Source organism: Typopeltis vanoorti, chromosome 17 (genome assembly GCF_054136105.1).
Source record: "Typopeltis vanoorti isolate ZY-2024b chromosome 17, IOZ_Tvanoo_1.0, whole genome shotgun sequence".
NCBI classification, from domain to species: domain Eukaryota; kingdom Metazoa; phylum Arthropoda; class Arachnida; order Uropygi; family Thelyphonidae; genus Typopeltis; species Typopeltis vanoorti.
The window spans coordinates 60,464,443-60,490,824 of NC_143565.1; the positions used below are offsets into that span (position 1 = coordinate 60,464,443).

At 34.5% G+C, this 26,382-nt stretch overlaps 1 protein-coding gene across 1 annotated transcript in view; it reads left to right on the forward strand.

Annotated features, from left to right (window-relative positions):
• Nucleotides 1-26,382, forward strand: part of Nup35 (nucleoporin 35) — a 216,224-nt gene that overhangs the window by 25,824 nt on the left and 164,018 nt on the right. The window contains exons 2-3 of the mRNA XM_090407437.1: nt 10,031-10,158; nt 16,059-16,192. Of these exons, the coding sequence (XP_090263563.1) occupies nt 10,031-10,158; nt 16,059-16,192 (262 nt within the window). The remainder of the gene's footprint in view (nt 1-10,030; nt 10,159-16,058; nt 16,193-26,382) is intronic.

A 26,382-nucleotide genomic window follows, 5' to 3' on the forward strand; every position in this document is an offset into this window, starting at 1 on the left:
AGATTTCAAGCAAAACCATTTAATATATCAATAGTCCAGATATATGCACCCACATCTAACATCACAGATGAGGATATTGACTTATTTTACAAAGATCTGACAGAGACAATACAAACAATACCAAAGCAAAATGTACTAATTATTGGAGATTGGAATGCCAAAGTTAGGATAGATAATGATGGTTGGGAAAGCGTCATGGGAAAATTATGGTTTTGGAGAAAGAAATGAAAGAGGTGAAAAAATGTTAGAATTTGCTGTGGACCATGAGACAATGATCTGTAACACAAGATTCAGGCAAAAGGAGTGTAGAAAATGGACATCAAATGATAGGAAAACGAAGAACGGGATTGATATGATTACGATTAAACGAAGATGGATAACATCAGTACAGCAGTGTCGAACTTTTCAAGGAGCAGATATAGATTTGGATCATAGTTTAGTGATTGCAAACATCAAGTTGAAATTAAAAAGAAAATATAAACTCCATCATCAGAAATGAAGAGATACAGCAAGAATAAGTGAAGCAGAAATAGGAAGAGGATACAGAACAATGTTAGAAAGAAACTTAAAAGTGTAGACAAAGAAAAAAATTCGAATCTAAGAGTGAAAGGAGTAATGAAGATAGAAGATGCAGCTGAAGAAACAGTACCAGACAAAGAGAAGATCAAGAATTGGATTAGACAAGAAACACTGAAGTTAGTACATGAGAAGAGAACGTTGAAGATAAGAAGGGATACATTGGAACAAATAGAGGAGCAATATAGAAGAAAGTGTAATGGGGTGAAAAAAGCAGTCAGAATGGATAAGATGAAATGATTAGAAGCTCAATGCAATAATATGGAACAGTACTATGGAGAGCACAAAACTGCAGAGGTGTACAAAATGATTAGAACCATTAATGGAAGGTGGCAACCATAACAGACCACAATTAAAGATGAAAAACATAAAGTATTGATGAATAAAGATAAAATGATACAGCAGTGGACAAGATACTTTAGTTAGTTATATGAAGAAAAATTAGATTTAGATAGTATTGGGAAAGTGATTGAAGAATTGAAGTAGATATCACCATCAGGTAATGAGTATATGAACAAAAAGAAACAGTATTAAAAATAATAATAAAATAATACTTAAATTTCTTAAGTTAATTAACTTAAGGAATTCACAACGTACACTAGAATATAAATTAAATGAAACTTTAATATATATTTCCAATATTTTGGCAACGTTACGTTGCCATCTTCAAAGGAATTTAAAATAAAGACGTGTACGCAGGCACTACACACAGTAAATGAGGACGAAGCAGGAAGCTATTGTTTCTCCTAAAAGTCCTGATGGTGCCCCCCCCCCCCCCCCCAATGGGTTATGTAGGTATTCTCGGCCATTGGGCTGAATTTTTCCTGATGTACATCTCCCAAATTTGGGGCAGTCTCATGCAACCAAATTTGTTGAGGTTTGGCATGTTTCTTAGGGCTTAGGTTGATTCCATGAAAAGTCTTTCAAATTTGAAACCATATAGAAAGTTGACATCCCTTATCCACTCCACTAAAGACCAACCCTTCCCCTAGGCCAGCCATGTCAAACTCTTTTACCTCCAAGGGCCAAATTAAGAATTATACATCAAGCCACGGGCCACAACTGAAAAAAAAAAATCTCGAAATAAAGAGGAAACAGATTTTTTAATATTAACATTAGAGTATAAAGTACTAAATACAACCATGTTACAAAAATACATATAAAATATAAAAGTTTCGCAACATATTTGTCATAGTTTTCTTTATGATTTGTATCCTAATGCTTTTTAATATTATATTCTTTGCAAACTGCAATAGAGTTTCTACATAGCAGGCATAATTTTTTTTTTCTTGAATACAAAAATATTGTAACTCCAATTTTTCTTGAAAAGTACGATGTTCTGCTTCAATTAATCGTTTTTTACTCATACTAATTGAAGGTTTCGATATTATTTTTATAAATTCTTTATTAATTATAAAGAAAAAATTGCTAACGGCTAGCCTCCGATTACTGTGGTCAGCGGATGTAGGCGCGTACGCAACTTGCTCGATAAAATTCAGTAAAATGTGATATTTATGCAGTGGTGTAACAAGTTTTTTTGAAATGACAAATAGAACATTATTTCCTTTAGAAGTTGCAGAGTAGTTTGGTGTATAAAATAATCTTAAGTGGAAATGTTAATTTTTTAAATATGTTTATTTAATTCGGTGTTGTCAAAAGTTAAATAATCATATTGGTTACAAAGTTTGGTTGGCCGCATGTTACTTGTCGGCGAGCCTCATGCTGCCCACAGGCCACGTGTTTGACATGCCTGACTTAGACCTACCTGGTGTATACCAGGTTTCTTGCAGCTGTAAGCTGTCCTACTTTGGCCAAACAGGCAGGACAGCGAATATCAGAATTTCAGAATACAAGGACTACATCCGTTTTCACCAGTGTAGCCACTCTGGTCTTGATACACCATGCTCTGGATACACGCCACAGAATACGGTGGAAGAAAGCCACAATAATACACCGTAGCAAGTTCAAATTTGAAAGACTTTTCATGGAATCAGCCTAAGAAACATGCCGAACCTCAACAAATTTGGTTGCATGAGACTGCCCCAAATTTGGGAGCACTTCAGCCCAACAGCCAATAATACCTACATCGCCCATTTGGGAGCACCATCAGGACTTTTAGGAGAAACAATAGCTTTCTGCTTCGTCCTCATTTACTGTGTGTAGTGCCTGCATGCATGTCTTTATTTTAAGTTCCTTTGAAGATGGTAACGTGACGTTGCCAAAATATTGGAAATATATATTAAAGTTTAATTTAATTTATATTCTGGTGTACGTTGTTGAATTCCTTAAGTTAATTAATAACCATGTATAATCAACGTAAGCCTTTCTACGAGAACATTTTATGAGGAGAGGTAGAAAAAGCAATAGGACGGCTAAAACACAAGAGTCTTGGTAATTATAACATCACTGGAGAAATGATTAAATATGGTTGCGAAAATATGGTTACAGAAATGCACCAACTATTGAATATGGTATGTAAAGAAGGGAAAATGCCAGGGGAGTGGGTGAAATTGATATTAGTGATATTATACAAGAAAGAAAATAAGCTGGAATGTTAAAATTATAGAACAATTGCTTTGACAAGTTGCCTTGATAAGGTGGTGATGATGATATGGACAGAAAGATTGAGAACACAATTGGAAGCATACCTTGCAGACGAGCAAGCAGGATTTAGGAAAGATAGAACTACAGTTCATCAGATTTTGACAATGCGGTTATTAGCAGAGAAAGCTAGGAGAAAAAACATAAACATATAATTGCTTTGTTGATTTTCAGAAGGCATTTGACAGTATTGACCAGAAAGTGACATTAGCAGTGCTAAAATCCTATGGAATTGGTAGAAAACTAATAGCTATATTAAAAGATGTGTATAAGAAAGCAGTTTGAATAGGTGATGATTTGGGGAAATGGTTTAGAACAAGCAGAGGTACTAGACAGGGGACCCAATATTGTCAAGCATTTTCATTGCACATCTAGAAAGAGCAATGGATAAAATGAAAGAATATACAAAAGGAATATCAGTGCATGGGATGAGAATTGACAATCTGAGATTTGCAAATGACATTGTTATTATTGAAGAAGACGAAAGAGAACTACAGAAAACATTGAAATTGTTAAATGAGGAAGGGAAGAGATTTGGACTTGTTATGAACTTGGAAAAAACAAAGACAATGGTATTTGGTGAGAAGAACATGAAACAAAAGATACAAGTGGATGGAATTGATGTAGAAAATGTAGATCAATTCACATATTTGGGAAATAAAATAACATATGATTTGGACTGTAAAAAAGAACTAAAGATCAGGATTGTAAAGGGAAGAACAAATCTGAAGGCCATGGATAACATCTGGAAAAGTAAAGTGATCAGCCTGCAAACAAAACTAAGAGTGCTGGAAACACGCATCTTCAGTGGTGTACTGTATGGATCTGAAACGTAGGTAATAAATAAGGAATCCAGAAAAAGAATTTTGGCATTTGAAAGAACTTGTTATAGGAAGATTCTAAGAATAGGATGGGTATAGAAAATCACAAATGAAGAGCCTAATTGGAAGATACAACCAAAGGAGAATCTAATGCAGAAGATTATACAATGGAAGCTGCAATTATTTGGACACATCTGCAGAATGAGTGAGGACCGGAAGATAGACATTCATGTTTGGTATTATGGATGGTGTAAACAGAAGAGGTAGACCATACAGAGAATGGATAGACGACATAAAGGACTGGTGTGGAATGGGTTTACAGAAACTGCGACACTGTGCACTGGACAAAAAAAAAGGTGGAAGAAGATAGTGAAGGAGGTATCGGACACCAACGGGCAGTGAGCCCATAGTTCGTGCTGATGATGATGATATGGGCTGCACAATTAACACTTGATTTTTGCAATAGTACTCCTTTATTTTAGGTGATATCCATCAGTTATCTCCATTTTGATTTTCTTTAGTTGTCATAGTCAACATTGTTCCCACTGCATATAGGTGAGATTTGGCCAGAAAGTGTATTCAAGAATTGGAGAAATGTCACTAGGAGAAGTCTTTTCTCCAGTTCAAGAATCATAGGAGGACTTAGCAAAATTGTGTATGCAAGAATGTGAGGAAAAGTTAGATCATTCCCCCCCCCCCCACACACACACACCTCTCTCTCTCTCTCGCTCATGCAACAGAACCATCTGAGTGCAGAAGAGGTAGAAGCTGGCCAGAAACCACTTGGATATGATGCAAGTTTCTTGCTTTTAATCATTTTATGATTGAGTTTAGAAAGTAGTAAATAACTTGCTTGCAGATATTTCAGGCTATACAAACAGGAGATGTGAAAAAAAAAAAAAAAAGCCAGTTGCAATAGGCTTGGTTCTTCTTTTGTATAGTCTTTCTGCAGTTCTTGAAAACCAAGCTTTAGATAGGGTCTAGCATTTAGAATAGGATGGGAAATTAATCTTCTGTACCAAAAAGAATTTGCTTATGCAAATAACGGATGAAAAGATTATTAAAAACAACACGTAAGTCCACAGTAATAACTTTAATTAATAAACAAGGTAGATATTTTGTACTAAAAATAATAGTACATCTTCAGTGTTACAAACAGATAAGAATAGAATACAAGTAACGAATATTCGGTGGATCACCTATTAAAATACAATGTTGTCGCGAGCTAGGAAATGAAAGAAATTAATAAATAATTAATATTTAAGATAACTAGTTTTTTAATGATTACATAAAATAAAAGTCTCCCAGATCTTCGAGAGAGAGAGAGAGAGAGAGGCAATCATTTCGATTTAAATTCAGTCAGTGTAAAAAAGCTTCACAACTTTCTTTAAAGAGGTGTTCATATTTGAACCTGCATCTATGAAGTAGAATAGCTTTATCCCACTGGATATTATGGGTAGTGGTAATACTGTGTTGTGCTAGACCACACTTCTGAGGTTTTGTAATCAATATAATATTGATGTTCTTTAATTCTTTTTTTCCACAGAACGGCCAGTTTGTCCAAAATAAGAACTATCGCATTCACAAGGAATTTTGTAAACGCCAGCCAAAGACAGAGATGACAGTTTATCTTTTGTAGAAGGCAATAAGGAAGAAATTTTGTTGATAGGAATATAAGTGGGAATCAATTGGTACGTTTTTAAAATTCTACCTATAGGTTCTGAGATTCCTGGAATATAGGGGATTGGAACTCTGCGAACTGTTGAAGAAATATTAGCTATTGGAACATAAGATTCAATTATCTGTTGGATTTGATTAGGATGGTAATTATTAGATACCATTAACTTTTTAATGATGGAGATTGGAAATTTAAAAAAGTATCAATTGATTCCCACTTATATTCCTATCAACAAAATTTCTTCCTTATTGCCTTCTACAAAAGATACTGTCATCTCTGTCTTTGGCTGTTTACAAAATTCCTTGTGAATGCGATGTTTCTTATTTTGGACAAACTGGCCGTTCTGTGGAAAAAAAGAATTAAAGAACATCAATATTATATTGATTACAACAAACCTTAGAAGTCTGGTCTAGCACAACATAGTATTACCACTACCCATAATATCCAGTGGAATAAAGCTATTCTACTCATAGATGCAGGTTCAAATATGAACGCCTCTTTAAAGAAAGTTGTGAAGCTTTTTTACACTGACCGAATTTAAATCAAAATGATTGCCTCTCTCTCTCTCGAAGATCTGGGAGACTTTTATTTTATGTAATCATTAAAAAGTGTGCATGGTTAGCCTAGTGGCTTTGTGCTTCGCAACCATATGACTGGGGAAGGAGTGTCCTAGGTTCGATTCCCGTCGATGACGACGTGAGGAGCTGAAGGATCTTCCTCATCCATAGCCAAGTTAGCCGGTCTTGGCCATGGACAGCAGGGTTTTTCCTGCCAGTTTATCTGGTGTTTTTCATCCCGCAAGCAAGCAAACCAGCCCCGTGAACACACACAGGATACAGCCAGGAATACTTCGAGGCATAGGGGTGACCATTCTATCCTCGTATTTCGGTTATGAAATCCAAGCATGCTTGGAGGGTTGTGGGCCTTAAAGGCCTGTTAAAGCCATTGAGATAGAATCATTAAAAAACTAATTATCTTAAATATTAATTATTTATTAATTTCTTTCATTTCCTAACTCACGACAACATTGTATTTTAATAGGTGATCCACTGAATATTCGTTACTTGTATTTTATTCCTATCTCTTTGTAACACTGAAGATGTACTATTAGTTTTAGTACGAAATATCTACCTTATTTATTAATTAAAGTTATTACTGTGGACTTACGTGTTGTTTTTAATAATTATACTATTCCACAGGTCCCTCTAAAAATAAGGATGAAAAGATTGTAAACAATAATCCATCCAAAGAAATAGGAAATAGTCATGAAGATCGTTTTCTATTTGGCATTATGTTAGGACAATACACAGAAATGGCTAAGCAGAAGATGGATCCGTATTCAGTAGTGCCTGCTTATCTGTAGGGATGAGGGGGTGGGACTACTGTATACGTCCCAAGACACACTGCGGATACCTGAAACCAAAGATAGTACCGAACCCTATACATACATACCTATGATAAAGGGTTCATGGACAATTCATCAAGAAGAAAATTGATCGCGGGGAAAATTCATTACAGGAGAAATCATCATAGAAAAAATTCGCTGAAAGCATTTTTTGCTAGAAACTTGAAGTCAGTTTGGTTTAACACATGTTATGTAGAGATGTGTGATATTTGATAGTAAACTGTGTCTGAGAGATGCTGCTAACTCCTATGTCAGTATAGTATTGGTTTATTTTTATTATTATTATTTATTTATTTACCATTGAAAATGGCTGGAAAAATATATCAACAGGATAATCCAGATGTTGAAGAGATTCAGTGAATGTTACTCGAATCCGATGATGAGAATGATAGTCTAATGCGAAAGTGAAAGTGATATTTCATAGTAAATTGTATGAGAGATACCGCGAACTCCGTTGTCAGTATAGTATTGGTTTAGTTTTTTTTTTCTATTTGTTTCTTTTTTTAATAATTTCTAGATTGTAACTGAAAATAAATAAACCATCATGTATTATATTTGTAGTTTTTTTTTTTTTTTTTTTTTTTTTTTTTTTTTTTTTTCATTGCATTTCAGCACATACTAGTAATGAATGTATCTCTCAGATACATGCGACCTTAGCTGCAATTTTTTTGATCGCAACCTCTGCAGGGTTAACCTCCCAACCGGCAGGACGTATATATACGTCCAGCAAATCCTGGATACGAGTCAGACCACCTGTTGAAAAAACATGGATTTCTTGTGCATTTGACTGTCATATCCATTAGAAAGCATGATAATCCTTCATGCTGAAGAGAACACTTAACCAGATTACCTTGCCAACGTAGCTACATTCAGTTACCTGTTGCCAGAAACACAGTTGCTTGCCGTTTGCTCGGTAACTTGCATAATTATATTACCTACAAGTTGCATTTATTTTTGCTACTTCTTCTTTTATTATATAATTATAGTTTTTAATGCCAGTGCAAATAAGAGTTCCTTTTATATTTCTTCACTTAAGATTGTATCATTCTGGAGAACAATGCCACTATTTTTTTATTTTATTTATATATTTTTTAATTATCTTAGTCGCCAATACATTTTATTCTCTCAGAACTTGAATCAAGATAATTATTTTTTCAAACAATCATTTTATAAATTCATAAAAATCTGAATCTTAAAATAAATACAGCCTCCATATGTTGCAAATTGTTTTCTTTATTATTTATTCTTAATCTTAGTTAGAAAATTAGTTCACAGATTGCGTGAAAGTTCGCTCTTTTATGATGTTACCTTATAGATAATCATGCATAAATCTTGCATCATATCACATAATTTATATTTATAATGTAATCTGTAGTTCTTTGCACTTCAACTTTCTTGGTTTCCTGGAATTGCTCATTACATATTGTAATGAACAGCTATTATGAAGTAAACTGTTATGCACATATTTTCTGCTAATTTTGATATTATGAAGTAGTGATACTGTCCCTACAGTTTATCATTCAAAACATGTATAGATGCATGCGTCAAAATGAAATTTTGTTTCCAAAATTTTCATAATAGAATTAAAATTGTATTTTTTTTTTCTTTAATGGCTCAACCCCACCTCCAAACTATCACACACACAAATACTGCTAGGTAACGTGTGCACCTTCATTTTATTTGACTTCGCTATTTTTCACAAGTAATTGTACTAGATAACTTTTAGCATTCCGATACTAAAATTAAATTGTGATTATTACAAATGAGCAAATTTTGTATAGTTTCTCATTTATATTATTTCCTGATAAATATAAATCATTAAATTATGTGATATTGGGGAAATTAATGTTTTAAAAACAGTGTCATCATACAAAAGCAATATCAGAATAAAATTTTTAAAAAATATTTAAAAAAATTTTTCTTATATGGGAATTTTTTTTTCCCCCACATATATCCACGATGAATTTTCATGCGATTAAATTTCTAGCGATGAATTTTCCTCCATGATGAATAGTCTCTGCGATGTATTTTCTCCTCGTCGAATTATCGTTGATCAATTTTCCTGCGATGAACTGTCCGGACACAATAAAGTTTAATTTATAAATTAGGCACAGTAAGAGATTAACAACAATAACTAATAATAAAATAGAACAATTATAATAACATACTGTAATAAAAGTTATCTGGATGTGAATGTAATCTTAGCAACCTTAGCATACATTTATTATTATTATTTATTTATTATTTTATGAAGTTGAGAACTTACACCCTTTTCACTTAAAAGGAAGCACTTTGCCGATTCATTTTGACATATCCGAATTGCTAGCATCACTACTCTTGTTCTTTGGGGACATTGTTAACTAAAATAAGGGTTATTGAACACAAGCACTGCAATACTGTCACAGTCAATCTGATAACTGAGTACTACACAGAACGGCTCAATTTAAAACTTATGAATTGTCTATTACTAAAAGAAGTTATATGACTTCATTTCGGCGATCTAAAATTACGTAGGCAAAGTGGATATGAGATCCAACATTATTTCAAAGAGAATTATTTCCTGAGAGCATACGAGAATACAGTTATTGGCATTAACGAGTTGCCTTAGCTACTTAAGGAGTGCAAGCTGAGGCAACTCGGGGATGCCGAGGGTTGTATTCTCGTAAGCTCTCAGGTCAACTGATAAAACTTTTGTAGTTTCTACAAAACGTTCGGCTTTGAAATAATGTTGGATCTTTAATATTCACTTTGCTGATGTAATTATAAATTGTTTATTTCTGGAATTTTGAATTTAATATTTTTGGACCAGGGTTGACTATGGATAACAAATTGTGGATGGGGGGGGGACTATGGTACATTCTTCTACTAGTTTATATTTTTATCTGAAGTTTGCAATTTGAAATTGAATATTTTCATTTGTTTTTATAAAAATGAATTTAATTCTTGTAGGCCACAGTAGTCCAGGAAGCACTGCTGAGCCCATGACTCTTGGATCCCCTGCTTCTGGAAGTCCATCCCCATCAAGTTCACAGTATTTACCCTCATTTTTAATTGGTGATCCAACTGGCTTAACACCGGTAGGTATATGGTAGTTAAGCTGTTTTTGTTTCCTTGCATTTTAGAGCATGTTTTCTAAAATGTAATAAAGATTTTAATATCAGTCATGTGAGATTGGCTTCAAAGCTATTGGAATGTTTTGACCGGTTATTAGCTTTCTTTTCCCTTTCATCACAGATTTTTTTTTTTTTTTTGCTATTTCTTTGTCTTTCAGGATCTTTATTTCACAATCATTTTGATATTTATTATTCATTCTGTTTATATTTTCTTTCCACTTAAAATTATATTAAGTTAAGATTTACAGATAAAGTTGCATAGTAGTGGAATCTGGGAAAAAAAAATCTTGCTTCAATCCTGCAAAAATCTTCAATAGAAAAAAGAAAAAAAAAGCTCATATAAAGATTCCTTTTGTCACAAGAACTGTATGCAGGTCTTTTCCAATCTTCTTCCGAACATAGATTTTAGGCCAGGTGACCTATTCCGGTCTCATGCCATCTCTTTCTTGGTCTTCCTATTCTTTTTTTTCCCACTTATTTTATATCTGTGTAATATTTTTGGTAGTCTGCTGCTGTCCATTTGATTTAAATGTTCTATCCATTTTTGTTTATACTGTTTTATGTAGTAATTAATTGGTTTTATATTCAAGGATTATAAAATTTCTTTGTCTTTTCTAAAATTGTATTTTTCAATCAAAGGGCGCAATGTTCCATTGTTCTTCCAATTGTGCTATGGAGGCATCTAACATTTATTTTTGTTTTTGTTTGAATGGTGCATTTAACTAATCTGTGATAAAGTTATTCTTCTGGACAGTTTTTGTGTTTTGAGCTAGTATGCAATCTGTTTCAGCTGTTGAGTTATCTGGAGAACACCATGTCATGCAGTTTTAGGTTTTCTCTTGAAGGAGTTTGTTACAGTGTCAGGTATTTACTTAGTGCAAACTGAACTTAGCAAACTAATTATTAGCTCTTTTCCTCTGATGTTGTAAGATCAAAACCCATATTATCTAATTAGTTCATATGGAAACCCTTGCTTATTCAAGCATTAAAATCTCCCATAACCACTGATTTAGTATGATCACCTTCATTTATATTGCATCATCTGTTATGCTGTTGTCAACTTTACTATCACTATGAGAGCTTATCGGTGCATAGACTTGAATTATATACTTGAATCATTTTGAACAGCTTTTCTCATAGCACCTTGTCATATGCCTTTTCCAGATCTACAAATTTTCAATACAGATCCCTGTTATATTACCATGACTACTCCACTATTTTGTCTTAAAGAAAATTTGATCTTGATGATGCCTATTTGGTCTAAATCCAGCTTGTTCTTCAAGTTTCCTTTCATTATTTTTCTTAGCTATTATTCAAGTATATTTGCATAAATTTTAGAAAGAACACTCAGTAAGGAAATTCCTTTGTAATTCTTACATACAGTTTTATATCCCTTTTTATATGGGTACTATGAGACCTCTAATCCAATCATCTGGAATTTGACTTGACCCTCTGAGTAGCCCTCTGAATTATGTAGTATAGCCACTTTGAAACTTTTATACTGTACTGTATTTGAGCATTTCTGGTTGAATATCACCCACTCCAGCCTCCTTTCCACATTTTATGTTTTTGATAGCTTTTTCTACTTCAAGTATTTTTCCACCATCATACTATCACTACTTGTTTCATTTAGCAATCTTTCAAAATAATTACTACAGACATTTCAAATGCTTTTATCTTAGATTTTTATGTCACCTTTATTATCTTGATTTCTTTTACAGTACTTCTTCCTCCATTTATAAGTTTTTTTCCAACAGCCTCCAGAATATTTTGCCAACTTTATGAAATTTATTTTCTATGTTCTTACCGAAGTCTTCCCTTGACTTTTGTTTAGCTAGTTGTTTACAGTGCTTTCTTACATTTTACTATATTCTCTAAGGTCACAGGCTGACTTACTTGCCAGGAACTTCTGATTATACTTTCTTCTTTTCCTTGAGTGCTCTTTAACACGTTCGCTGCCACGCTACTTCAGCATAGTTTGTTCCCGTACGCCAAGCAATTTCAACTTCAAGGTCAGTACGGGTAATCTCGTTGGCAGCAGTAAGCATCATATGAGTATTCTCGTAGCTGGCTTGTGCAGAGCATATACCATCTATGAGCATACACAGTTTTGCTGCTAGCTCCACAAGCCAAGCATTTTCATTTCTTCAAGGTCATTACGGATAATCTTGCTGCTGGCGGTAAGCGTCATACGAGTATACTCGTAGCTGGCTTGTGTGGCTCATATATCAACTACGAGTATACTCGTAGTTGGCAGCGAATGTGTTAACTTCCTGAGTCCACCATGGAGTTCTGATTTTTCTAGTTTGCATACAACCTCACACATCCCTCTTTTGCTAAATAAATGTTTTCTTTAGGGTTTGCTGCTGAATCTCCAAGGTCTGGTTCTTGTTTTCAATCTCTTATTTTTTTTTCTTGAACAATGTTTGTATATTTGAGTCTACGGTTCACCTCTCAAAGCTTTCTTTGTTACTCACTCATTTGAATAAAATTCAGTTTTATTCTGCTCAGCACTAAATTGTGATTTTTACAATTTCAAATCTTCTACTCACTGATGTGGAACCAGTGGTAAAACATTGCTATTAACAATAATGTAGCCAGTGAGACTTTCTTATTTCTTGCATCTTCTCTCCATGTGAATTTATGCATATTTTTATGTTGCAACATGGTATGATAACTGGTCCATGTCCTGAACAGAAATCCAGCAGGTACTTTCCATTATTATTAGCTTTGCTGTTTTCATCCATTACATTGTATATGTCTGGTAATCATTTCCTACTGTTTAGATCTCTAACAGGGACCAACTTTACATTTCTGTTGTGTCAGCTGCCTTCTCTAATGCTTCAAAAAATTCTTCCACTTCTTCCTCATTAGAAATTTCTGTGGATTCATAGGCACAAATAAGTCTCATTCTCCAGTGCCACATATTCACCTACATCACTACTTGATGTTACCTGCCATTCAAGCAGGTTATCCTCATATTTAGTGTTGCATACTATAACAACTCCTTCTTTTCCTTGATTCTTATTGTCTGAATATAACTTCTTGTATTTGTTTCTTAGAAAGATTTCACCTGTTTGTCTTCTTTGTTATGGTAACACCTATCATGATGATCTGGTACTTATCCAATTCTTCCTCTAATTCACACGTGTGAATGTTGATATTTGCCCAAAATGACCTCTAAATTTTCTTCAGCCCTGTATCTCAAATTACATCCTTACTCAGATTGTTGAATGTTCCACATATACACAGGCAAAACATCCTGGTTTTTATGAATATGGATTCCATTACCGTTATTTCTTCAGTTGAGATCGGCTGTTTGAGGAGAAAGGAAAAGCAAGACACTGCACATCTGACATGTTAAGCAGGAAAAATTAGGCCTGGCAATTATACTTGTCATTATTAAGATCTGTGCATGACTCAGATATTCTACTTTTTGTTGCAAGGAAATTTGTCACGACCCCCCCCCCCCCAATACTACTAAAGAAAATTGGTTATAAGTCACTAAACCATAATAATGGTTTCATTTTTAGTTCCATGTGGCCATCTCTAAACCTTATGAGCTTAATGAATTTGGTTTCACAAGGCTTTGTTATTAAACTGCAATAGTCCACTATGAACAGTATAGCTACAAGACATCATTAAAAGTTATTTGTGGCTTGGAATGTGTGGTGGAGAATGTCAATATCAGGTACTTTATAGCTTTGTTACTTTGTTCCCTCTTTCTGATGTTTTGATATATCTAATTGGAAGTTTATTTTCCACTTGGTTAGACTATAATAAATTTAGTTTAATCCTTTATCCAAGTATGAGCAAACAAAGTTTGCGCCTGAAGTATCTTCAGGACTGAGGCAACTTGTAGTAAAGGTGGACCAAACTCTCATCACTCCTTGTCTCAGTATCTCATATAATGCAAAGCACATCTCCTTGCGGACATGTATAATGCTATGCATTAAGGGAAGGGCCACTACCCAGACCGGTTTCGACCTTTATTGAGGTCTCGTCAGTGGGAGCCAGATCCAGAAGTGGTAATATTAAGGCAGAAGCAATGGAGAGGTCATATTTACTTATACGAGTTGCCAAAAGGTCTACCACCTTATTATTAAATTACTCTGGATTTAGAGAAAGATGTTGGAAGTTTATTTTCCACTTGGTTAGACTATAAAAAATTTAGTTTAATCCTTTATCCAAGTATGAGTGAACAAAGTGTCTGCAAGGAGATGCGCTTTGCATTATGGAGATTACCATATTTGACATTTTAACTAATTTTTATGCATTTGGAGAACAGTATATTCCTTCTGTTCAGGAAAAACCTGGTTTGTAAGCAGTGAGTTCAAGGAACACCAAGTCTCAGATGAAGGTGCAGGACTTTTTTTCTAGAAGCATTGTATATAGTTTAAGGACATTTACAATGTAGACCTGATAATAACTAAAAATATATATTATCACTTCCTATGTTTCACCAAAGTTAAGTTGGCATCTTTAAGAATCAATACACTGGTATTAAACATGTGCATGCAGACACATTGCAGTAACAAAGATGGAACAGGAGAGATACAGGAAGATCTAAAGTCCTATATTTACACCACCTATTGGCTTTGGTTAGGTGTTCTTGAGTGTTGGGCTGACTGTCTGCTGATGAGAGTTTCCCATATGAGAGGCAGTCTGATATAACCATATTTGTTTCGTTTTGGATAGTTGGTAAGAGCTGTAGCAAATTAGAGGAAAAGCCTCTCAAACTTAAATTTGCTTTAGTGAAGCAAGGTGGCCTTTTTCCACCAGATCATGTGCAGGGTATCCAGGGCATGGTTTGCTAATACTGAGTGATCATAGTGGTAGTATCGGATGTAATCCTGGTGCCCTGATATACTGATATTGGCTGTCTAACCTTCTGTCCATAATATGAAAGGTTGCAGCTGTAGGGTACCTGGTGCATTCCAGGTAAATCCAGAGATTGTAGCTTGGAGGAGGGGGTAAGAGTTACTAGCTTTTTGTGTGGTTTATAAGTGGTCACAAGATTGTGCTTTAAGATCTTGGTCACCTTTTCTGAGGCACCATGAATGCAGGGAATGATGGTAGATTTGCTGTGATCTATGTTTGGAAGGGGAGTGGTGTGGGTATGTGGTGTTAAAATTCTTATCTGGTCGGAGGTATAGCCATTGGCCAAAAAAAAAATTTTTTTTTGGGGGGGGGGGAATGATTCAAGTACAATATTATCTGAGCACATTAATTTTGCCCAATGGACTAAGGTTTTTATAGTTCTAAATTGTTGAGGGGGGAGGGATGTGACTTGATGGATGTGTATTTACCTGCGTGTGTTTTCTGTAGACCGAAGCTCAGAGATCCATTTGGTTGTCTTGTAACTGAGGTATCTAGGAAGGCTAAACTGTTGTGAATTGGATTCTTGAATGTTGGCTGTTCGAATGGGATAGGAAAGCATGTAAGGTGTCCCTGCCATGTGGCCAAATTGCAAACACATCATCCACATAGCATAGCCAAATAGTGATTTTAAGGAGGAATGAATGTAGGACATTCTTTTCAAATGTCTCAATGAAAAAGTTAGTCAAGGTGGAAGAAAGAGGGAAGCCCATGGCTGTACCCTCAATTTGTTCATAGAATTTTACTTGCCAAATAAAATATCCTGAATTCATAGTGAACTGAAACAGAGCTGAGATACTGGGAGGAAATTCTGTTTGGATAAGTGCTAAGATATCCTTTATTACAACATTTGTGGATAAGGAGGAGCCATATATCCACAGACAGATGCAAATGACCCACTTCACTAAATGTTTTCTTTTTTGCTTTTAACATAATATTAGATATAATATTTTGACTTTAGTAATTTCTGCATGCTTTGTTTTTAGGTTCATTCCAGAATTTGGACAAGTCCAAGTAAACAGAAGTCACATGGTGCCACTTCTTTGGCAGATAGTACTCCTTTAGTAGGACAAATTCGATGTGGACTGCCACAGTCAAAACAACCTAAGTCAGCTAGTAGGTACGTATATTCCTCTATAATGTATGTGTTTATCTCTTTCTATAAGATTTTTAATAAAAATTAAGCAAAAAATATTTGACTAAGCCTAAATGCTTAAGGGGGCATCCTCTATAGATGGTGGTTAGTAGCCTTAGCTTTTTTTTGTGTGTGTTGGGGGGGGGTAAGATTTATTGTTTCACAAATCTTGGGAAGTTTCTCACAACCATTTTGAGGTAGGAATGGGTTTTTTTGATTCATTGCTGAATTCAAGAAATGTCATGCTTGATTTGAATTTACTGCTATGAAGCATATTAGTTTTTTCGTTTGATTCTGTGCAAGAAGTCCAGGTCAATGAGGCCTGACTGATCATAATTTTGCAGTGTATTACATTGTTCAAAATGAATGTTGGTAGATCATCTAGTTTGTTCATAATATGACATGTTGCAAGAACAAGGAATCTTGTATACACCTTGAACTGAGTGGCATGGGAGTTGGTCTTCAGGAGAGCAGATAATGCAGCTAGTTTCATATGGATTTGACAGCACATAGATGAAAAACTAACAATTTCTTTAAAGTTCTAGCTGGCTTTCAGAGATGCTCTGAATATAGGAAATGGTAATAGCATTAAAAATGTAATCTTGCATATTAAAGGAGAATGGAAGTATTTTGTTAATTTTTTAGTATCGTATCCTTTATATAATAAGATAATGAATAAAGTTAAGTTCAGCTGTGAGGAAAAGTTATATTAACAAGTTTTTATGATACCATATTGTTGATGGGGGGGGGGTTTGGTATATGAGAACATTTGTCAATTTATTCTGTGCGGGTAGGTTTTCTGTAAACAGCGAAAGAAAGAGTATCATTAGAAAGGTGTGATTAAAGTGCTAAGAAAAGATACTTGTTGCCTTTTTCTATAGTGCACTGGATTCTGGGATTCGAGCTGTTGAGGTGGAGGAGGAAAGTGTTATATCTGAACCATATGGCTAAATGAACACATTAATGTAATGTATCTTAGTCAGATAAAAGATCTAAGAATAGTGGTATCAAGAGCATGTTTATTCAGAAATGTTCCTTACATAAATTAGATAGGAGAGCTGCTGTATTCTTGGTATTTGTATATATGGTATCCATCCAAGTGAAGTAAGGTCTGTATTGCAGAATTAATGAGATTGGTAATGTTGGGGGGGGGATGAACATTTATAAGTAATGCTTGAGGTGAGGTGGCAGAAAGGGATGTTGAAACTATCCTGATATCAAGTACTGTTTAAAACTGAATTTTTGATTAAAGATCTGAAGTGAATTTGAAATTGGAAGTGATCACCTTTTACTTTTGAGCAGGATAAAATAAAATTTCTAATTGAAAGTATTGCCTAAAAAAGCTTTAAAATGAATCTAAGTTCAGCAGCTTTCAGAGGTGAACTCTAGACTGTAATACACAAATGTTATTGAAGAAAAAATGAGAAAGTTTGAAAACAAGAATCAAACCTTGGAGAATCGCTGGCAAACCCTGAATAAAAAAAAAATTGTCTTGATTCAGCCAGAGAAGCATGTGGAGAGGTCTGTAAGGATACAAGATAGAACTCAGGGAGTTAGAAGCAGTGAAGAAAAAGAAAGCATATTGAAAGTTCCTGACAAGTAAGTCAGCTTCTGCTCTTAGAGAATACAAGAAAAAAAAAAAAAAGAAAAAGAAAGCGAAGCACTGTGTAAAACTACCTAAACAAAAACTGAAAAGCTTAGAAACAGAGGAAAGAGTATTGTGAAAGGAATCAGATGAAAATGGTGACATGAAAACTGAAGATAAAATATTCTGGATGTCTCATTGCTTTGAAAGGTTATTGTGGAACACACTCAAGAGGGATGAATGCTTGAAATAGGAAAAATCCATAAAAAATCAGACGTGTCAAAAAGCAGATGATATTTAACCAGCAATGCCCAAATATCAGAGTATAAAAGTTTTACAGCAGCTTCACTTCATAATTCAAAGGCCTGGTCAGAGGGTCAAATTCCAGGTGATTGGTGTAGATCTCTTATTGTACCCATCTATAAAAAAGGAAAATAAAACATTGTGAGAATTAGAGAAATTTTTGTACTAAGTGTGTCTGTTGTTGTTGTTGGGGGGGGGGGGATGCCAGCTAAGTACAGATGATGAAAACAGGTTCTGGTTCAGGAGTATAACTTTTACGCACAATTAGTGGAATCCCACCAGGATGAGAAGTTTTTTTTTTTTGGTATCTGGGTTCAAGATTTCTCCCTCAGAAATCTCCCACCCTGGCCTTCTGCCAGAAAGATATAAGAAAAATCTTGAACAACCCAGATACCCCCCTCCCCCACTTTACCTGGAAGACTGCACTGAATGGGGCGGGTGTGATTTGCCTTTATCTATGCAAGAATTGGATGAGAAGAATGATGCTAAGAGGTTGGCTTTGTCTATGCAGTACTGCCATCTAAACAAGAGGTGGGAACACATATGGGCAGAAATTTGTAGAGTAGCATTTTGCAGAGGGACCGTAAGTCACAGCTGTCATTGGTGCAGAAGATGAGTTTACTACATTTAACAACTTCAGAATTAGTCTTAGTTCTGTTTATGGTTCTGTTAGTGTTGTAGGCTACAGTGTAAATTGTGAATGATGCCAGAGTTCTTGTCCTAAGCCACTTAATGAAATGTTTTTTATTCTCTTGGTGGATTGCCTTGATATAGTGCATTTCTTATAAAACATTGGCTTGATTGGATGGAAATTTTGAAGAGTGGGAAACGAAGGCCTTGTTCCCATATCGATAATTTTTGTAACAAAATCACAAGTATCTGTATCTCAAGAACAGAAACAGCAGTCTGACCATGAAAAGAAGAGTAAAAATTTCATTTTTTTCCCACTTGAAGTTGTCGAAGGATATGAGTTGATTGGTTCAGGGGAGGAGCTTCCACTACAGATGAAATATGGATAAGTTTGCAAAGCAATCTGAATTACCAGGAAGGATCTGAATCTTTTCTGGGGTGACAGCTCTTCCTGGTATTGCTGAAGTGACAGCTGTTACTTCAGCAGTACCTGGGAGGAGAACTGGTTAAGAAAAGATCCATATTATTGAATTAGTGGATTAGATTGTAGGTTTATTCTGGTTGACATCTGGACTGTGCTTTAAGTCACCATAATTTGAAAAGGATACCAGTTGTAATTGGTAATTAAAAAGGGCATTTTGTCATTACTGCACTACTGTATCATTAAAATTAATTTTTTATGCAGCATAGAAATAGCCGTATGTTACCTTCCATGATACTCTGCAAATCAGCAGAGGTTTAAAGCTGTGGCACTTTTGTCATTTTATACACCAAAAACCAATGTTATTACTCAGAAAAGAAGACTTACTTCAATTTAACACTTCATGCTTAAGCACCTTACAAAATGTATTATTGTACTTGTCCACAGTGATCCACAACAAATCATTTCATACTTCGGATTAGCTCTCTGGTGTGCCTGCAACAAATCTTTATGTGCTTTTTAGAGAAATTACTTATGCTGAAGGAATAAGATTTGTTGCTTTTGGGACATATATATATATATATATATATATATATATATATATCCCAAAAGTAACTGATAATTAAGAGAATTTTTTCTATAATAGATTGACATATTTGATTTTCTAAGAGCTATAAGCAGTTATACTTCAACCTGCATTAATCATATATGAACCGTTTGTATGTATGACTGGCACATTTAAAGGAAAGAATAAGCACGAATGCAAGTAAGTTTCTTACAAATAAATATCTAATTTCCACTGGAGTGGTGTGGTTCTATAAGCTGTTATGATAGGGAATGAATTACATATCATCATATAAGCTAGTTATGAGTGTGCATACTTATGAAGAGCTATGTTTGGGGGTGGGGGATTTATCCATAATTAGTATAGTGAATAAATCTCCCCACCACCACCATCTATCTGTATAAGTTGCACCCAAAACAAAGTAAGGTTTTCTGTAGTAGGAAATACAGTAGTTAGTTCACATTTGATGCCACTGGATGCCATATAGTCCCTCCCATTCCACATAGGGTTTAGGGAATGAATCTCTCTTCTAGAAGTAGTGGTTGCACCTACTTTTCCATACATAGTTAGTAGGACAATCACAAACATCCATACCCACAAGATTTGAATATGCAGCCTCTTGACTGCAGAGCAGATACACTAACCACTCAACCAACCAGACCAGCTGGAAATACAGTAAAATATCATAACAAAAAAAACCTATTTTGAAATAATGGTCATGAGAAATTTTTTCTATGAATTTTTAAAGACTGTACTATTCCTCTTTAACCTCAAGTAAGAGAATTTAGTTTTTGAAGTTTATTTCCAAGAAAATCTTGGTTGAACTTAAAAGATTCTTACTTTATTACAGATTTTTTGCTGACTTTTGGACCTGAAGTAAAAAAGTGAAAAAAGGAATTATGAATCAGTATGCAAAATTTGAATTTTTAAACGTAGTGATGTATCCAAAGACTATTAGACTGAAATATAACGAAACATTTTATATTACAGGATTTCGAATTTTCTTCAGTAAATGATACATCTGATTACAACTGTGGTTTTCTGTATAATTTTTAATTTATTTTTGATGACTGTATTGGGAGGAAAAATAAGTAATAGAAACTATCCATTATTACAGAAGTATTTCCATTCCTGGTAAGAACATGCAAGTATACTTGAGAAACAGTTAAGAAAAATTGTGGAATGGAAGCTTGGTGAAGAACAAACTAGATTTAGGCCAAATAGAGGTTGTCAGGATTAGAATTTTACTTTAAGACAAATAGTTGAGAAATCTTAGAAATATAATGCGGATCTGTATTTAAGTTTTGTAAATTTGGCAAGACGAATGCTCTTCAAAACACTACAGTTGTATGATGTAAACGAGACATATCGATCAATACATAGTCTCTATTTAAGCTGTAGGTCAGCAGTTAAAATTAAAATAGTTACAAGATGGTTTTATGTTAAATCAGGTGCACGACAAGGGTGTGCATTATCTCAACATTTATTCATTATCAATGTGGATCACATGATGGAAAGTGATATTAAATCTATTAAAATTGTTTATGTTAATCTCATCTCTTTATGCAGGTGATGTTATACATCTAAATAAATCTGCTAGAAGTCTGCAAGATTTCCTGACTAAATTGAATAACTGTTGTAATAATTTGGTATGAAAATCAGCAATCAAAAGACAGACAAGCAGCAAAAATCTGTTATCTGATAATGTTGAGATATTTACAGAGAACAGATTAATTCAAGTGCAAAGAGGAAAGTTTTTCTAAACACTGCTGTTATATGGTGTAAATGGGACATTATATCAGCAATACATAGTCTATATTTGGGCTTACTCTGCAATTAGAATTGACGTACAGGAAACATGGGTTGATGTTAAATCAGGTGTGCAACAAGAGCACATTATCTTCACTGTTACTTATTATCTATGTGGGTCACATTATGAAGGAAAGTGGTATTAACCTGTTTTGAAAATTGATGTTAATCTCAGCTCCATTTTATGCATATGATGTTATACTTCTAAATGAATCCAACTTGGTAAGATTCCCTGACTAAATTGAATGACTGTTGTAATAAATTGTATATGAAAAATCAGCAATTAAAAAGGCAGTAAAAATAGGCAGAAACATTGAAAACATCAGTGTATCCTGAATGGAGAACTTATAGGACTATTAAAACATTTAGACTATTTAGACACAAATTTTAGTGAAGATGGTGAATTCAATATGGAAGCAGACAACAGAATTAGTGAAGCTAGTATAGTAGGAAGCTAGCTGAATAAATTTATATGGAATGAGAGAAATTTGTTAAAACACTAAACTAGCTGTATACAAGACAGTGATAAGTTACGGGTCTGAGAGCAGTGTTAGAAATAAAACACTTGATTAAAGATTGAATGCTACAGATACGAGAGTTCTGAGAAAAATTAGGAATATGAACAAATGCTATAAGTGACTGTATCATATTAAATGTGATGATATTTGGATAGAACTTGTCATTGTATTAGTAGATCTATGGGGAAAATGGTGTCTTAAACTGAATGAGGCAGTAGGAGTGGAGGGTTGGAAGGAAAGGTCAAGTGTTTTGGTCAAGGCAGGAAAAGACTCAGAGGAAGACAAAGATGTAGATGAATTGATACAGTAAAAAGTACCTTAGAAGACAGAAATATAAGATCTGATTATGTTGGAGTCTTAACTGATAACAGATTAATTTGGAGGAAAATTGTCGATTGGAAGTTAGTAATGTAATTTTTTCATGTAGTACTATCATAATATTCTGTACATCCCATGAGGGTACCTACCAGGAATTTGATGAACTATTCATTATGTAAGCAGTAATATTCATAATATATAAATTAGTTGCAAGTTCAAAGAATTAATTGATAATTCAATTATGCATTTTCAAAGTAATGCTTTACTAAATTAAAAAATAATTATAGAATATATTGCTCACAACAGTTGAATGTACTACAATATGGAACTGCAGTACTATAGTCCTAGAGATGGAGTGGAGGGGGACATTGCAATGATCATTTTCTTTTGATTATGTAGATAACACACTATGGTGTAACCGTAAAAAAAACAAACAAATCTTTTGATATTCATATATATTTCAGTTGTCACATTATTTTAAAAGAAAATGTTATATTTAAATATAAAGAGCCAATAGGCTTCATTTCGGCGACATAAACATTAATTAAATTAAGGGGATATTAGATCCCACATTGTTTTAAAACTGAATAAGAAAAGATTGGAATCAGAGAATTACGTGCCGAATATAGTATAAAAAACTATAAAAGTATCTGTGAATACTAGCATGAGCTAAATGCAAGTAGTCCCAGAACGTAGTACAAACACGGGCAACTCGTTGCAAAGGTGGGTAAAGTTCTGATCGCTATTCTTGGTATTTTCCATAATGTAAAAACACATTGCCTAGGAAATGTATGCTGTTATTATATTATGGTGGGAGGTCACTACCCAGACCGGTTTCAGCCATTAATGAGGCTTCAATAAAGGCTGGAAAGTCTTTGAAACTCTCTGATTCCAATTGAAATTGAAACACTCTGATTCCAATCTTTGAGTTTCTTATTCAGTTTTAAAGCAATGTGAGATCTAATATCCCCTTAATTTAATTAATGAAAATGTTATATATAAACAAAGATTATAAATTTATAAATTATAGATTTAAAATACAAACATTAGGCTTCTGACCTAATGTCCAATCCTCACCTTCTCATGGTGCACCCTGTTGGGTATCTACCTGGATACTGAACGAATGAGGATGGGCTGGCAATTTGGGATTTAGCCAACCAAATTGTATTCTTATTGGCTTAAACAAGTCTCCCGGTTAAACAAGGCCCCCGTTGTTTTCGCCAGGGAACCAGGGCAAACAGTGAAAAGTCAGCTACTAGAACAAATCTGAAAGCACACCCCAACTCAACATCACCAGAGTTAAAGATCGGAACTATCAACATAAGAAGCCTAAATGGCAAAGAAATGGAGCTAGCTGAGGAATTAAATAAATACCAGATCGACATAATAAGGGTGACTGAAACAAAAAAGACAAAAACTGGTGAGATCTTTCTGAGCAATAAATACAAAATGTTATATTCAGGCAATGACAATCAAGGAAAAGAAGGGGTAGCCATAGTATTCAACACTAAATAAGAGGCTAATCTTCTTGAATGGCAAGCAGTGTCAAGTAGAGTGATTGGGGCAAATATCAGAATGGTGAACTGGACAATGAGACTTATTTGTGCCTATGGTCCCACAGAAGGCTCTACTAGGGTAGAAGTGGAGGAATTTTTTGAGGCTCTAGAGAAAGCTACTGACACAATGAAAAAGGAAAAGTTGGTCCTTGTTGGGGATCTAAATAACAGAGTAGGAAATGATTGTCAGACATACAAAAATGTTTTGGGAAAATTTGGAGAAAAGAGCCTAGCTAATAATAATGGCAAATACCTGTTGGATTTCTGCTCAGGACATGGACTGGTTATTACTAACATCATGTTCCAATGTAAATATGTGCACAAATTCACATGGAGAGAAGAGGCAAGGAATAAAAAAAAGTCTCATTGACTGTGTTATTACTGATAGTAATGTTTTCTCCCTGGTGCAGGACACCAGAGTGTACAGAGGATTTGAAATTGGAAGCGATCACTATTTAGTCTTGAGCAGGATAAAATTGAATTTCATAATGAAAAGAATAACATGTAAGAAAGTTTTAAAGCAAATAAAAGTTGATCAGCTCTCAGATGTGAACTGTAGACTAAAATGCACAAAGATTATTGAAAAAAAAAAACAAAGATTTTGAGAATGAGAACCTAACCTTGGAGATTCGGTGGCAAACCTTGAAGAAAACCCTGATTGATTCAGCCAGAGAGGCATGTGGTGAGGTTGGCTGCAAGGATAGAAAAATCAGAACTCCATCAGAACTACACAGGAAGTTAAAGAGGCAGTAAAGGAAAAGAAGAAAGCATATCAAAAGCTCCTGGCAAATAAGTCAGCCTTTGCTTTTAGAGAATACAGAGATAAATGTAAAAAATCTAAGCACTGTGTAAAACTAGCTAAACAAAAGTCAAGGGAGGACTTTGGCAAGAACACAGAAAATAAATATCGAGAAGGTGGTAAGATATTCTGGAGGTTGTTGAAGAAGTTTAGAAATGGAGGAAAGAATGCTGTAAAAGGAATTAGAGATGATAAAGGTGACATGAAAACAGGAGAAAAAGATATGGAGTAATTACTTTGAAAAATTGCTAAATGAAACAAGCAGTGATAGCACAGTGATAAAAAAACACTCAACAGATTCAGTCAGGAATACATATCCATACTTGAAGTAGAAAAAGCCATCAAAGGCTTGAAATGTGGAAAGGCGGTAGGAGTAGATGATATTCATCCAGAAATGCTGAAGTACGGTGGTATAAAAGTCTTACAGTGACTGCACTGCATAGTTCAGAAAGCCTGGACAGAGGGATGAATTCCTGATGATTGGAGTAGAGCTCTAATAGTACCCATGTATAAAAAGGGAAATAAAACTGAATGTGAGAATTACAGAGGTATTTCCCTACTGAGTGTTCCGGGCAAGATTTATGCCAGTATACTTGAGAAACAGTTGAGAAGAATTGTGGAAGAACAGCTTGGTGAAGAACAAGCTGGATTCAGGCCAAATAGAGGCTGTCAGAATCAGATCTTCACTTTATGACAATTAGTTGAGAAATCAGTTGGGAATATGACAAAGATCTGTATTTAAGCTTTGTTGATCTGGAAAAGGCATACGATGAGGTGCCAAGAGAGAATCTATTCAATACACTACAGTTATATGGTGTCAATGGTGTATTATGTCAAGTAATGCTTAGTCTTTATTTGAATTGCAAGTTAGAATTCAAGGAAGTACAGGAAGATGGTTTAATGTTAAATCTGGTGTGAGACAAGGATGTACATTATCCCCTCTGTTATTCATTATCTATATGGATCACATGAAGGAAAGTTGTATTAAACATGATATCAGAATTGGAAATGTTAATGTTAGCTCTTTGCTTTATGCGGACGATGTTATACTTCTAAATAAATCCGCTACAAGTTTGCAAGATTCCCTGACTAAATTGAATAACTGTTGTAATAGATATGGTATGAAGGTCAGTAATAAAAATACAAAGACAATGAAAATAGGTAGAATCGTTGAAAATGTCAACTGTGTTTTTTGAATGGGGAACCTGTGGAACAAGTAAAACATTTCAACTGTTTAGGCACGATTTTTAGTGAAGATGGTAAATTAATATGGAAATAGACAACAGAATCAACAAAGCTGGTATGGTAGGAAGTCAATTGAATAAATTTATATGGAATAAGAGAGAAATTAGTCAGAACACTAAATTAGCTGTATACAAGACAGTGTTCAAACCAGTTTTAACTTATGGATCTGAGAGCTGGGTCAGAAGTAAAACACTTGACCAAAGTCTAGAGACCGCAGATATGAGAGTCCTGAGAAAGATTAGAGACAAGAACAGATGGCATCAATGGCAATATCATATTAAAAACGAGGATATTAGGAAAGAACTTGACATTGTCAGCATCCAGGAATGCATTAGCAGAGCTAATCTCAGGTGGTATGGTCACTTGAACAGAATGGGCGAGGAAAGATTAGCAAAACAAATGTTCTCTGCCAGGTTGGCAGGAAAA